The sequence below is a fragment of the Papilio xuthus genome, unplaced genomic scaffold, assembly GCF_000836235.2.
Source record: "Papilio xuthus unplaced genomic scaffold, Pxut_1.1 DF829129.1, whole genome shotgun sequence".
NCBI lineage: Eukaryota > Metazoa > Arthropoda > Insecta > Lepidoptera > Papilionidae > Papilio > Papilio xuthus.
In genome coordinates, this window is record NW_013529520.1 from 987,956 (window position 1) to 1,004,065 (window position 16,110).

Genomic DNA, 16,110 nt, shown 5'->3' on the forward strand with positions numbered 1-16,110 from the left:
CATCATCATGCTGAACGTAGGCCCGCATACAGAGCACTCTCGCAAACTTAACCAGGGCATCGGTCCATCTTGCGGGAGACCTGCCTACGCTGCGTCGATCTATCCGCGGCCGGCACTCTAGGACTTTTCGGCCCCATCAGACGTCCGTTCTGCAGGCAATGTGGCCGGCCCATCGCTATTTAAAGTTTACAATTCTTCGGGCAAAGTCGGTTACTTTAGTTCAATAATTACAAATATACTCTTTTAATAAAACCTATTCATACCTCAATCGTAAATAACTAAAAGCAGCTATTGGATTTTGCAATAAAACCAGATATCTAGAAAATTTACAAATGTACAAATTTTATTGGACTCAATATTATATTATGCCATAATGTTAACAGCAACAGCGATAAGTAAAGTCACAATACTTAGAACCGCAGTATTAGCAGATCCAGTATCATTGTCCTCTTCAGTTACCACAGGTGGATTTGTACTGCCAACGTCTGGAGGAGCAACCTCTTCCTCTTCCTCACCACCGTCAATAATATCTTCAATAATATCTTCTACATAACCCCTTTCAAAGTAACGTTGCATTTCAGGAATACGACGCGATGACCATTGTAGGTTAGTTCTTGTAGCAGCTATTGCGTTCACACCAGTGTCGTATGCAGAACCAATAGCATCGCGATTAGCATCCAGCCATGCTTGGAACTAGAAACAATATAAACGTTTTTTTGTGAACACCTTACTAATATTATAAATGTGAATGTTTGGATGGACGAATGGTTGTTTAAATATATCTCCAGAACCAGTGAACGGATCTCGATTAATTTTGTCATACATATAGAACATAATCTAGAAGAATCCATAGGCTACTAATTATGTTTTTTTAACTACGCCGATGGGGTCGCGATCTACCGCTAGTAGTTTGTAAAATGACATTCGTGAGGTATTCAGTCAATTTTGACCAAGATTATGATATAATGAGGCAGTATATTTTATCATGTTTAGTAAAATAAATTTTAGTTACCTCAGAGATTTGTTGTTCATTGAGAAGTCGACCCGCAATATTATTTATAGGTGTTGCTACGCTGCCCATTCTGTTGAAAAAAAATGCTATGTAGTACCAAAATAATTTACTCTCAACATTTGAACTTTATCATTTCCGATATTACCACCACAACTAGGGTCAACTAGGCTCTAAATTATATTACTATACCATGATAGTTACATGTTACTTTTGTTCTCCTATTGCTGCTACTATGCCAGTTTACTTTTGTTAATGTACATGTACAGCCAGCCAGTGTCTGGTAATATTAAATCGGATATTTAAATTAACTTACGCTGCAATAGTTCTATTCACGTTATTCCTCAACCATTCGAACATCCTCAATGTGTTAGCTTCATTTCCAGAGACAGCGGAATTCATCGCAGTGCTGTAATCTTGATCACGTACCGCATCATCAAGAGTAACAATAGCATCCAGATATTTCCATAAGCTTGCCTGACTGTTCGTACAACCAGCTGCTTCTAACATCACAATCTTTTCACTGGCAAGATCCTCAGCTAAATAGCGGTCCCAGAAATAATTAAAATCTTCATCGTTACCGTTACGGAGACCAGTGCAGTATACCCAAGGACGCATGTTTGCGGGAATGCTGAAAATAAAGTAGGTTTGATTCATTTATCATGATTTAAATTACATTTAATTTAAGTTACTATGACAGCAGATTAAATGGATCGAGAAAGTAGAAGAAATATTTTATACCCGACTGACAAATTTATTTGGATACATGTACTGTCTTCAGCGACAGCCTAGAGCCTAAACGACTAAATCGATTTATCTAGTGAGATGATCCGTTATTTCCCGGGGTAAGATAGGGTGTCACACAGTCAGTTTTTTGTTTTTAATTTAAAAAATGTTAATGTATACGTTATATACTAATGTTCTAATGATTTTTACTTACAATACGCCATTTCTCCAGTTTTGGAAGTTCCTTCTTGCTTCGGTAACGCACATATCGTGACCAATATTACACAGGAACGAAAGAGAGTACATACGAAGCAAGTTGTCCATGTACGAATCTGAGGGTAGTTCGAGATAGCCCAGTCTCCTTGTTAGGGCAACACTTAGTTCTATGATATTATCCTAAAACATCAGAAAATACAAAATTTACTGCCTTTAATTTCACAGAATCTGGATGAGGATTTTTTTTAATTGTGTTTTTTGGAAATTATATTTAAGTACGAATTACTAATAAAATGATGAAATATGAATAATATTTTTCGATCTTACCGATAGAAAAAGTTAAGTTTATGTTTAAGTTGATTATCGATAAAACACGAATAAAATGACATTTTCTAAAAATGATACCTAGCTAGATCGATCTATCGCCCCCGAAACCCCCTATATACTAAATTTTATGAAAATCGTTGTAGCCGATTCCGAGATTCCAATTGTATATACATATATATATATAGATATATATAGATATATACAAGAATTGCTCATTCAAGATATAAGATTAATATTTTTCCCAAACTGTGTATTTTAAAGATCTAAATCAGATTTTTTAACAGCGAGCTTCTAACATTACAATACACTTTGGATATATGTAGATCTTCCTAAATGTCAATTTTAAACAAATAAGTTTTGTAAGTTGGAATATTACTTATCGGATTTATGGTTGGCTTCTGAGACCAAAACTCCTTTATAAAGCATATCGCCATCCCTCTCAATAACTTTGGCAAAACAGAGATATCAAAATGTTTTATACGGAGAATTCGGTCTCAGAAACCAACGATTAGTTTCTTACCTGTAACATTTGCAGCCTGGTAGTATCATGAGCAAGTCTTCTGAGGATGAAATTGAAGCCGTTAATGGCAGCAATCCAAGGACCGTACGAGCTTTCGAATTGTAGGAAAGATAAAATGTTGAATACTCTTTCATAACTCTTAGTACCCGCTCTAGCAAACGCAAACAAATCATCTACAATCTAAAAATAATAAAACATATTATTCGTTAACACAGTTTTACCTATTTCAATAAAATCAACGTAAAAAAGCACCTAGATTTCTTAAATTTTTAACCTTTTTGTGCTATAATAGTAATATTTTCTCCAAAATTATAAAAACCTTAAAATAACTCAATGCCTAATTTTACAAAGTTAAAATAGTTTTGGCCATGACAAAAATTAGTATCCCGAAATTTCCTCGAATTATATATAGTAATTCGACAGATTTTAATATCCTGTAAAAAATAATCATAATAATTTTTCAGAATAACGTACCTGAGCTCGATTCAGCTCATGGATAACAGTTCTGTCAGAACTTCTTAAATGTCTTGTGAGTAAAGCCCAGTTGGTATCATCATAATCAACCCTGTAGAAACCTACAAATCAATTCAAAAAATCAATTATTAAAAAGTCAATTTTATTACAATTTTGACTAAATAAATAACATTTTTATTGAGACAGAGAAGAGAGAAGACAGGATTGTTATGATCAAAATTGTTACCTGTCTACATTTCTCTCTTATTTTGCAAAACAAATGGCATATCATAGTTTACATTTAGATAACCTTTCATTGCACCAAATTCACGTGTAGTTATCGATAATTTATGATGCTTATCTACATACTTTGACGTAAGTAATCGCATTTGAAAATTCTTTTGAAGGCATCTAAACAATTTTTTATTACACGTTCTTATAAAACGATTATTTGCTTTACTTCCAACGTACGCTATTGAAACTTTGAATGCATGTATAGAATAGGAAACTATAACGACTATTATATATTTAAGTAATGCTTAAGTACCAGATTCTTGCTTGTTGAAAAGCACCCATTCCAGTCCAGTACTGCCTCTGTCGATTAAAGTGGTTTGTGCTGATATAATCAGCGAGGGCTTCAAGTTCTCGAAGTCGGGTAATGCACCTCGTGTCCAGGTAATAGGAATATGCCAAAGACTGGGGTGTTGTGACACACCGGTGTTACGTTCCCAACGACTCTACAATAAAAAGAAGTCGTTTTACTAATAGCTAACAGCTCACTTGTCCGTTTTTTACAGTGAAGGAAAAAGTGATATAACCTGCACATATCAGAAAAGAAATTCAAAGATGTATGAAGTAAACAAATCAACACTGCTCCAGTATGGTTGACTAAGCGCTAGTCACCTCTTAGGGAAGTCTCGAGCCCTTCGGTGGATGATAGTATAAGCTAACAACGAAATAACTCTCTCGAAAGAACACCAAATCGATATTACTAACCTGGGTTACAGTCATGTGTCCTGTTCTCTGATTAACAACAACTGTCAACAATGGATGACCGGCCTTCTCTGACCAAGACCTGAAGTAAGTGTCAATGGTAATACCATTGTACGCTGACAAGGCGTTGTCTTCCGCTGCCGCAGCGTCGAGGTTTTCAAACAAATGATGAGGTTCGGCGACATCGAATTTCCTGTTAAAGTTAATAAATTTATAACAAACATTGAAGCATAAAGTTGCTCTTTTAATAAAATAACTAACATCACTTGACGAGAATGCTTTAACAATCTAATAGAACAATATTGCCCGTAAGTTATTCTACTTAGCTTAACCTTTCACTTCAATCATTGACACTTAAATGAAATTGATTCTATGATCAATCTGTTGTATCACGAAGCAACATGTATTGGATGAGTACCTGGCATTTAGATAATAACGTAGACCCTTTACGAAAGTGTTGTCTCCAAGCAGATGCTGCGTCATTCTGATGATCGAGGCGCCGCGAGCGTACGTGATGGTGGAGAAGTGAGCGCTAACGCGAGACGGGCTGTTTACATTAGGATCGGTGAGGGCGTGAGCGGTGTCTATAGAGTCTGCTATCATGACCGTTTGCAGTTGCTCCACGATGAAACGAATGTCGTAACCTAGCTCAGGAGCAACCTGTTAAATTGCATTAGTTAATACTATCATTTAGAAAGAGAATACATCAATGTAAAGAAATTTTTATTATTAATATACAAATAGCTTCAATCTTAGCTGCAAGTACTTCTAGTACTAGATAGAACATACCGATTGCGTGAGGTAGTATTGATAGAATCTGGCAAAACCTTCGTTAAGCCACAGGTTGTCCCACCAGGCGCAAGTGACAAGGTTGCCGAACCACATATGAACAACCTCATGAGAGACAATGTTTGCCACTCGCTGCCTATAAAAGTTATTGGAGTTCTGAGGGTCAAACAATATCAACGCTTCCCTGCAAAAGACATCAAAATATATTAATTTCGGTGAAAGTTTTTAATAGAACAAAGAGATATACACGGATCCTGTTGCCTAAATTCAGACTACAGATACACTGCCAGGTTCGAATGCATGAGCAAAACTGCTGACACAGCTAAAATACTATTTTAATGAAACTACTGATTCTTAACGTACCTGTACGTCAAAAGACCCCAGTTCTCCATGGCACCGGCTGAGAAATCAGGAATGGCAGCTTGCTTCATATTTATATTTTCAGCCATTGTGAAGTAAGGAATCTGAGTGTACCGCTCCATGGCGTCCAAAAGCAGTTCTCCGATTTCAAGAGACCAATCGCCAGTGGTGCCGGCATTGTTGCGAGCGTAAATATCGAATGGTCGTACAGTGTCATTGTTGGAAGCTACCACAACATAGTGTGACACGATGAAAGCCAGTAAATACGTAGAAGTCAAGGGCGTAGTCCAAAACGTTTCGGCAATTCTACCGTTCGTCGGCCTAAAAAAATGTATGCAAGTTGCAGATTGATAAAATTTATCACACGTGGCATGAATTGAATTAAAAACAAACAAAAGAAGGCTTTGCTTGGTTCTTCCTTAATGGTAATTCAAATCAAGTATTTTTTCTTTGTGTTCGATCCTATCGGGTTCTTATTCAGTACAATCTGTATGTATCTTCTGAGGCCTTGTTCCACACAGTACAGTAGATAACGACTCAAGTATATACTTGGACATCAATTACGCACATATATAAGCAATAAAAGATAAATCATTTTCGCTTATACTTTTCGCTACTGCATAGGTTAACTAAAGTATAACAAGCCAAAGAACACAAGAAATAGATTTTACTTACAGTCCCGTTGTTCTGATAGGCATGTTAGAAATTGTGGGGCTGAAGTTGGTCTCCCTCACAATGGTAATGTCAAAGGTGGCCTTAAAGCTTGGTTCGTCGTAACAGGGGAAGGCCTGACGAGCGTGGCCTGGCTGGAACTGCGTTGTACCCATCCATCTACAAACGAAATACGTTAATTCAATGTAGTGTATGTACCTTGCTTTCTCATATTTAACTTATTTGGGAAATAACTACCGATTTTCCGACAATTTTTAAAAACAGTCTTACCTTCTTCCTGAATTATCATGGTAGAAGCTTCTATAGAAACCTCTCATATTAGTCTGCAGGTTGCCATTGAAAGTCATTTTGACAACGTACTCCTGTCCAAGCTGCAGAGGCGTGTTTGTTCTAATCCTAAGGAAGCTGAAGGGCATCTCACAAGTAGGCGATTGTCCTGGTGTCGCGATTTCCACATTATTGTGTAAGACACTTAAAGAATTGATAGTTAGATCGTTACAGTGCATAACGATTTCATTGACATTAGCCACAGTTGGGCTGATGTAAATAGTGACTTCTCCATCAAATGTGAACGGTCGTGTATTAATTGGAACTATGTCGAAGTAAGGAGTTAGGGATACTTCGTAATGGCGGGGGCGTGTCGTCGTCGGTAGACGGTATGCTGGATCTCTCAAAACCCTGTAAAACTCCTCCCATTCTTCTTCCGGTACAGGAAGCGGACTTAAACTAAGGGTGCCCTGGACAAGGACTGTCCCTACAAGTAGCAATAACCAGCGCGCCCCCTGCAGAAAGTCATACAAATATATATTCCCAGGCTTCTATATAAATCAAGTTAGTTAGCTTTAGAAAATAACGTGACTTACCATGATCGTGCTGGTTGACAATGACAAAAAATTGGCTAGTGTTATTCCCTTGTATCGTTTTATCTTAATCTATTTTATTCGTAATCTATTTATCTTATCCAAATTGGTCATTACATATTATAAAGGTTGAAAAGAATTATAATGCTTTGTTCGTAGCAGAAATTATATTAACAAATTAAACAATTATCTTAAAATTTAAAACGATAATTGAAGCACGTTTTCCTAATCCTTGATAGTGTTCCTAAAAGGTAGCAGTAATTGATTTTAACTTCTAATGTCGGTTACTATCAAGGCTTTTAGAATAAGGTTAAGGAGTCACAGCTCTGTCACAGTAAACATTGCGATTTCTTTCTTTTATCTTACATTTTAACTGTTTACTTTTATCTGTAAAAGCCATAAGAACATTGTCTCATCAGTGCACTGATAAGTCACTTCATCGCCTTCGTAGAATCCTTAATATATATACGTTTAAACATACACACTAGAAGACTGGATAAACCTACAGGTGTTAAAAATCTGCCTACCGTCTGCCCTAGACATTTTGTCTCTATCAATATGCACTGTCTATTCAAATGCATTCAACTCACTATTATATTATTATATGTCGATATTTTGTCACAATTTATAATTAATTTTAGAAAACTTTGGTGTAATCAACTAATATTTCATACATCTAGAAGTCATTCCTTGGAAGCCTATTCCTCATGCTGAATGTTACTGTACTTCGTTTTTGTGAACATTTGTCGATATACCAATATGTATTTTGAAGAAATTTATCACTATTCTCAATTTTTTAATCTCTACTTTTCTCTTGTCTGGGCATTAATTTAAAAACCAGTCATAAAAACTCCTCCAAGTTATGTTTTAATTAATATATTACTATCACCATTAATCTAAGCATTAGACAAGAGTGACAAATGAATGAGAAATAAAAAGACCATTTGAGACTTAAAAAATGTATTTACATAAGACTCTAAGTAATAAGGCACATAAATAATAAAAATAATATCTTATAGGATGTAACTCAAAGAATAATATTAACGATAACTAATAAAAGAGCTGATAATGAGACGAATGACGTCATTGCTGATCCTGGTAAAGTTGGGGTGGTTGGTTCGACAACAGGTGGCGCTGTAACAGTAGATACGGTAGTGACAGGCGCGCGCGTGGTTGTTGTCAGTACAATCGGAGAATCCCCATTCACGAAGTAATTATTGAAGTCGCTGGTTACAGCAGCCGCCCAGCGAATACTGTCCCGTGAGGCTTCTGCTCCGTTGTATACGCTCTGGTAATCATTTCCTAAAGCTGCACGACTCTGGTTCGCCCAATTTTGGAACTAAAAGAATATTGGTATACATTAATATCGTCTCGATCACTAACATCTTAGGATTGTCTGTTATTAAAAATCACTCAGTGCATGCATGTGTAAATAAAATAAATCAGAATAATTGTGAAAAAAAATTACAAAATACCTCTACGATTTCAGCTTCAGTTCTAAGTCTTGAAGATATGTATGACAGAGGAACGGAAGCAGATCCAAAACTGTAAGATAATTATGATTAATGAAAGTTCATAACACATTTTGTATACAGGCAAATTGGTAACCGAAAAATTGCGAGTTACACTTACGCATTGACGACGGTCTGGAGGTTGTTTCTGACAAAATTGAAGACAATTTGAGTATTTCCCTCATTGCCTGTGGTGGCAGAATTCCACGCTGACGTGTAATCTTGGGGACGAACTATGAAGTTGTCTTGTACAATAGCAGCTAAGAGGCTGTTAGAAAAAAATATCAACATTAACAAAACACGATGTAGAAATTTTTAAATTAATAATTATAAACAGCACTTGCACGGAGAGGTTGACATTTGCGGGTCTTTAGCTTTGGAAATACCTTTTAACACGGGCTGATCTGATGGAATTTCTGAATTGTGTTTCCCAAAGTGCAACTTTTTTTTTTATTTCATCACAATTGTTTTGCTTAATGTTAATTTCAATTTATTATTTTCAACTTACGTGTTGAGGGAGGCTTCATGAGGGGTACAACCTAAGACAGTAAGGAGCAATATTTTCTCAGTGTAGACGTTGTGATTCTGGAAACGAGTCCACAGGAAGTTGAAATCTGCCTGGGTTCCATCACGTAAGGCGTTGCAGTACACCCAGTTACGGCTGTTTACTGGAACCCTAAAGCAAACGCATCAATCAAAAATAACGCCAAAATGGATGTAAATTTATTTCTTGGAACGTACACCAAGATTATTGATGATAATATAATCAAGAGATTTTTAGCTATCAAGAGAAATAACAAAAACTCCTACAAATACTTACTCTATGCCGTTATTGATCAGGGAACGGAATTGTGTGTTAGCGGCTGTTCTGCACTCCTGCACATTCATTGCACATAGCACAGGAGCCAGTTGATAGCGAAGGTAGGATCGCATGAACGACTCGTTTGCTTGAGGATAGTAAGTCAGGTTCCTGATCGCTGTAGCTGACCATCTCACCATCATTGCCTGCAAACACAACATTGTCTTGGTTGAATTTAGGTTTCCGTGAAATGAATTAGAAATTGTTGAAAACACTAAAAACATTCTTACTAACTACAAAATTGGTAGTATGAAAATGTAGTGTACCTCTGTTTGAGCCAGTAACGGTGTGCCCCTAAACCTGTTCCTTATCCAAGAGAATCCAGTGAGAGCGGCAACCCATGGAGTATATTCAGTCTCATATTCCAAGAATGACAGAATGCTGAAAGCCTTGGTGTAATTCATGAGGCCAGAGCGAGCAAATTGGAACACGTCATTTACAATCTGTAAAGAAATTTGTTTACAATTAGTAAGTTTTATTTGTCGTCGGTGAAATTGTTTGATTGTTCACTCAAACAGTGCTTTCAAAGACTTATTGGGCAACCATACCTGAGCTCTGTTATATTCGTGGATCTGAAGCCGGTCAGGTCCTCTCAAAGCCAGCGCAATGAGATCCCAAGTGTAGTCATCATAATGGACTCTGTAGAAACCTATAAATCAAGTAGAAACTCATTTCATTCAGGTTATCAAGTGTATGAGTGTGATAGGCAACATAATATGATCATCGGTGTCGCACAGATTTGTGAAAAAACCGAAGTTATGTGTAAAGTCAACTAACGCGCAATCCCCTTGATATGGACATATATGAGCTGACAAGGACAACGAGACAAAATAAATAATGAACTCTTGGTATACCTGTTTGCTGTTTATTGAAGATAACCCATTCATCACCAGTGGAATTTCGATTGATGATTGTAACAGCCTTGCGAATAATATGCGATGGCTTGGTGTCAGCAAAGTTGCGGTTGCTAGCGGTCGCGAAGGTTATAGGTATTATCCAGTTGGTGTTCACAGAAGAATAGCCAGTGTTTATGTTGAAGCGGCGCTGGGAAATAAATCAACAATTTAAAATCTATAGAACTCATGTAAACTCATCTAATCGTATGTCAAACAACTTAGGATTGCAACTACAATTTAAACTTATAGAGTACTCGTCTAGAAAAATAAGTGATATCACTGAACTTCTTGTTTTTTTATGTAAGAGCTTGTCCGCAAGACTGTACATTAGCAATACCTGAATTATAGTCATGTCGCCATTTTGATGGTTAACGTTGACAAGTAAAACTGGATGACCAGACTGCTCAGTCCAGCTTTCGTAATATTCGATGAAGTTGAAGTCAGATCCATAGGCCGCCAATGAACCTGATGATATACCGACAGATTCCAAGTTTCGGAACAAGTGTATCGGTTGAGCAGTTGAATAAGCCCTACGTTAAAAGAATAATAAATTAATATCGGTTCTATAAAAATAACAAGAAACACGTGACAAATATTTTATATTTTTGTAGCCATTGACTTACCTCTCTACCAAATAGTTGCGTAGACCCTCCCGGTGGACGTCAAAACCAAGCAAATGTTCCGTCATTCTGATAACAGCTGCACCTTTGTTATAGGAGATTGTGGAGAACATTGTTCTGACGGCAACCGCACTACCGATTCCAGGAGTTGTAAGCGGATGAGGATTATCCGCAGCGTCGGCGAGCAACGCTGAATGTACTTGCTCTGTTATAAATCTAGTACCTAGACCCATGTAATCTTCAACCTGAAATGAAATTAATTATTTAAAACTATAATTGACAATGGGCAACTAAATAAACATTTGCTGAATCAATATTACGTACCCAGTCAGTAAGGAAATATTGGTAGTATCTAGCGAATCCTTCGTTAAGCCAGAGCACTCCCCACCAATCGCAAGTGACCAAGTTACCAAACCACATATGAGCAATTTCGTGGGAAAGGATATACGCGATCAATTGCTTATAGTAATCATTGGTATGTGCAGGGTCGTACATCAAGTAAGCTTCCCTGTGAAAATAATTATTATAGCGTTACTAATAACTTTCAAGACTATGGGCACATTAAACTTCGTTGGATTGATTTATTTACCTGTAAGTAAGCAAGCCCCAGTTCTCCATAGCTCCTGCCGAAAAATCGGGTATGGACGCTTGTGTCATTTTAAGGTAAGGATTCATTGACCTAAAGTTCAGTGCGGTGTGGTTATTCATCTCAGCTAAAAGTTCTTGCCCAACGTCAAATGCGTATTGACCCTGGTTAGCTTCGATGGCACCCTGTCTTGCGATTACCTCGTAAGTTAGATTTCCGTTCTCTAATACAGACAAGGAATGATATTCGGCAACGATTAAAGCTAAAAGATAGGTAGACATCACCGGAGTCTGGTAATAAATATCATCCTGATATAACCTGCAAAGAAAATAAAACATTTTAAAAATGTTTACTTGCCTTTTTAAATTTTTTGTAAGATCAAACTATATTTCAATAACTAACGCGTTATTGTTCCCAACGTAAAATACGAATATGAAACCTTACAAGTTTGGACTATTAACAGTCTGTCTGATCCTAGTGCAGGACCAACTTCTGTGGGTCACAGGACGTCTGATGGTTATATCAAAAGTAGCCTTAAAACTGGGCTCGTCGTAGCACGGGAATGCAAAACGAGCTGCTGTTGCCTGGAATTGTGTTGTTGCCATCCACCTATCAAAATTAAGGTTATCACATGAGTTTACGCGCTGTGTAAGGTGTACAAGTTGATAAATGTCTTTGTTAAACGGTATCGTACCTTATCGGATCCGTACTTCTGTTTCTAAACCAACTTCTATAAATTCCATACATGTCATTTCTTAAGGGTGCACTAAAAGCAATGGACAATGTGTATCTCACAGGGTTAGTAGGGTTATATTGCATTGCACTGGTAGTCAGTCTGATTCGCAAGAAATGGTATTCCGGTTCGAAAGTATAAGTGGTTGGCTGCACTAAATTATTCAGCCTCAAAACCAAAGAGGAGATGCTCAAATCGTGTGCATGGATCACAATTTCATTTACATTCGCTTGAGTTGCCACAAGGGTGATATCAACAGTACCCTCAAATACTAGGTTTGTAGTATCTACAACCCATAGTACTCCGTAGCTTTCAGGTCTTGTTGTATTGGGAAGACGATATGCGCTAGCATCGACATTTCGTTCAACCAGAGCTACGTTGGAGTAGCTGTCAACATGCTCGAATATTTCTCCCTGTAATCTTTCATCGCCAAAAATCGTCGATCTTGATATCGGTGGTGACTGTGGAATAGCGTGAGCTATAAGGCAGGATGCCAACAGAACTAATAGTTTGAGTGTCGCCATCTAGAAAAAAAAGGTTAATTAAGTCTATTATGATATTAGGAATAGTTTTCTGAAATAAAATTAATGAAATCCTTATTCGAAGCCAATCAATGAACAAATCCAAAAAGTACCAAATTATAAGTGTAGATTACTAAATCTACACTTATAATTTGGTACTTTTTACGTAAACAGGTACTTTTTACTTTTTTTATAAGAGAATGGGGCAAACGAGCAGCGGGAATACCGAATATCCATCGACGCCCGCACATCTGTAATACCAAAGGAACTGAAGATGCGTTGGCGAACTTTGAGATAGATTTGGACTAACTTATGGTAACGTAATATGTAAATATTTTATATTTTTTTATATCATAAGGTGGCAAATGAGCGAGCGGCCACCTTAAAACGCTGAAATAGCGAAGTGACCGTGGCCCATAGACATACGCAATTGCATATGCGTTGCCTACTTTTAATCGACGAAGGAGAGTATGCACAGAGAGCAAATATTTTCCCTTTACATGCATCCTCTCATCCGGAAAGTCCACTTCCACTGCCCACAAGGATGGGATGGATCCTTATGGGAAGTGGAAGTGGACTTTCCAGATAAGGAATTCCTTTCCTTATAAGAAAAAGGGTGGGAACGGAAAGAGGACTAAATTCGGCTTCCGGGACGCACACTCATCAGACGAAACGTGGAATTGTTTCCACTTCACGCCTGTTTTCTGTGTGGTCGTGGTATTTCACCGGGCGAACCGGGCCAATTCGTGCGAAGATGTTAAAGCGGGCTCTACCACTGTTAAAATATTTTATATATTTAATCATATCCGAACAAATAGCTCATAAACATTATTTATTGATATAAGAACATAATGATACAATAAAGATAAATATACCAAAGAAGAATTTACCAAATATTGATAAGTATTCGTACATATTAGGTACATGATGAAGTTATTTCTGATATCGTGTATTATCTTTGATAAAACTAATCATTGTGAGCTCGTTACCTACAATTACTCGTTTACAGTAACCTTGAGATGTAACATAACTCATTAATAGTGACTCAAAGTTCAAATTTCAGTAAATATTTCATCTATTTCTCAATATATCCTTTTCGGTAAGAAAGGGTGGTACGGTAAAGAGGATTTAAGAAGAGGGGATAGAACGAGACCTAGATAGAAACTCAAATAGACTAAAATATGGGTCCTATTGAAGGTCATAAGTATTAAAATGTTTCTCAAAGTTTGCAGCTTTTGCCAATATCTATTTTTTTTTTAAATCACACATTTAAAAAGTAAAAAATAAAGTGCATAGTGAAGTAACATAGTACAATGTAAATTATAGAAAAAAAATACACCATGTATAATAGCGCCATCTTGTTTAATATTTAATAAACATTTAATCCGGAACTAATTTTTAAAAAGTTTCTATGCAATTTTATTAGTTTATCTTGAACTTAAAAATGATAATTATTAAAATATTATATTAAAGGTAAAGTGTTAAACATATTGCTATCTTTGTTTTTTTCAATGAGATAGATGGAGACAGTATGTCGTTGAATGTTCCGTACTATACATTTTAGCATCTTTTAAAACTTAACATTTGTATGCGCCGCTTGACTTCAATATGACCTTGATTACGAACTGTATTTTTCTAAATTTAATTTGTGTTAAAACGCGTAAAAAATACGATTAGTATGGCATTTAAACATTAGATTATGCGTTTTAATTGCATTTGCGAATTTTACATAGATAAAATTATATGCAATTAGATTTAATTTTATTTTTTTAACTTTAAGTCGTAACTCATTCTTTATTTTTTTGGTTTATATCTTTATTGTTTCAAACTATATGATAATAAACAGGATTTACTTACGATGCTGACGACAACCAGCAGGCGGGACCGTCTTCCCGTCACTGGATTACAACAAACAAAATTTATTTGAAATATGCGAACTTATTCGATAATCAACAATGGCGGACGGATATCTATTGAAACGATACAGTAATCAAATTAACGGTTTAATCTTACTAATATTATAAATGCGAATGTTTGGATGTATGTATGAATGGATAGATGTTTCTTAGAAGGTAACGCAAGAACGACTGCATAAATCTCGATGTAATTTAACATAGATGTAGAGCATAGCATGAAAAAATATATAGGCTACTAATTATTATTTTAATTCGGTGCAGACGGAGTCGCGGGACACAGTTATCTGAATATTCCGATAAAGTTAAGATAGTGACTAATTCATTTATCAAACTTATAGGAAAAATAATCATGGACGTTTAGTTTGAATATTAATCATATAATTTGCTAATCGTACCTACAAACTAAAGCACCATCAGTCAAATTCTAGTCCTGTTCCTATAATTTTCTCCCAGAAAAGTTTAGAAAAAGTCTATTCGTAGGCAACGTATAATGCGTTGCAACTAGTCTGAAATGTGTACGGGCATCATTCGCTTCGCTATTTTAGCAAAATCAGACGACTAAAAAACCATTGGGTGGGAGGTAGATACCTTGCTTTCTGAGGGGACGACAGGGTTCAAATCGGTTTAGTAATTTCCGAGCCTATTCAATGCAAACATACAAACAATCAAATCTCTCTTCTTTATAATCTTAGTCTAGACAAATACTCGTAATTTTTATCAAATCCAGTGGTATTATAACAGTTGTATTAGAAATTATCTGCTTAACAATGAATGGTATTCTTAAATTTTCTACTTCAATGACTTTCTTTATTCATATTTAGTAATAATGCAATATTTAATAAATCAATTTTAATTTACGTTTTTATTTGTAGTTAACACATTTTATCTTTGGTTTGTGGTTGCTGATATAAACCAATCTTGTATACTGATTGGATGGGACAGGGGAGGGAATGGAAGGGGAAATATCCTCTTACATATAAGTAGAGTATTCAAATTTAGAAGAATAAAAAAACAATGAATTAATTCATATCATTTATTTAAAAAATAATCAAAGTATTACCGACAAAGTGACATAACATATTCACACGACATTTATTACAATATTAAAATGTAGAAAAAATATTTATAATTTGTAATATTAGGAATTAATAAAAGATAAACAGATTTGACTTTCAAAATATACTAATATGCAATTATCATAGCGAAAGAGCATTGATATATAATAGAAAAACATATATAAGCATTTAATTAACGCATGTCACAAAATAACATATTGACATTTATCCGACGTATCGTAGCAAATAAGTTTCAAAGATATGTGTTAAGATATGACTTCCCGGGAGTAATAAGACGGCAACTCAGCTCGCTACCCCTCTGTAAATGGATTGTGGAGGTTCGTTTGGCCACGCCAAATGAAGAACCATACTCTCTCACCCCTTTGGGTTATATGTGTGAGTTGTGTGTGTGTGTGTGTTGTGTATGTGTGTGTGTGTATGTGTGTGTGTGTGTGTATGTTTGTTGACAGAGAAATCTAGAATACGAA

At 36.1% G+C, this 16,110-nt stretch overlaps 2 protein-coding genes across 2 annotated transcripts; both read right to left on the bottom strand.

Moving 5' to 3' along the window:
- Positions 1 to 321: 321 nt before the first annotated feature.
- Apn1 (aminopeptidase N) lies at positions 322 to 7,026 on the bottom strand. Its single transcript, XM_013315668.1, has 14 exons — positions 6,929 to 7,026; positions 6,336 to 6,847; positions 6,069 to 6,224; positions 5,397 to 5,714; positions 5,034 to 5,217; positions 4,663 to 4,904; positions 4,248 to 4,437; positions 3,799 to 3,988; positions 3,273 to 3,373; positions 2,799 to 2,978; positions 1,950 to 2,131; positions 1,326 to 1,640; positions 1,013 to 1,082; positions 322 to 693 (listed from the first exon to the last, which is right to left on the bottom strand). The coding sequence occupies exons 1-14, from the start codon at positions 6,929 to 6,931 to the stop codon at positions 364 to 366; spliced, it is 2,973 nt and encodes a 990-aa protein (XP_013171122.1). The 5' UTR covers positions 6,932 to 7,026; the 3' UTR covers positions 322 to 363.
- An 868-nt stretch (positions 7,027 to 7,894) lies between these two features.
- Positions 7,895 to 14,617, bottom strand: Apn3 (aminopeptidase N3). Its single transcript, XM_013316409.1, has 15 exons — positions 14,509 to 14,617; positions 12,092 to 12,654; positions 11,842 to 12,006; positions 11,401 to 11,715; positions 11,136 to 11,319; positions 10,815 to 11,056; positions 10,529 to 10,721; positions 10,150 to 10,339; positions 9,844 to 9,944; positions 9,562 to 9,738; positions 9,257 to 9,441; positions 8,945 to 9,112; positions 8,558 to 8,704; positions 8,401 to 8,470; positions 7,895 to 8,264 (listed from the first exon to the last, which is right to left on the bottom strand). The coding sequence occupies exons 2-15, from the start codon at positions 12,652 to 12,654 to the stop codon at positions 7,953 to 7,955; spliced, it is 3,012 nt and encodes a 1,003-aa protein (XP_013171863.1). The 5' UTR covers positions 14,509 to 14,617; the 3' UTR covers positions 7,895 to 7,952.
- Positions 14,618 to 16,110: the final 1,493 nt, after the last annotated feature.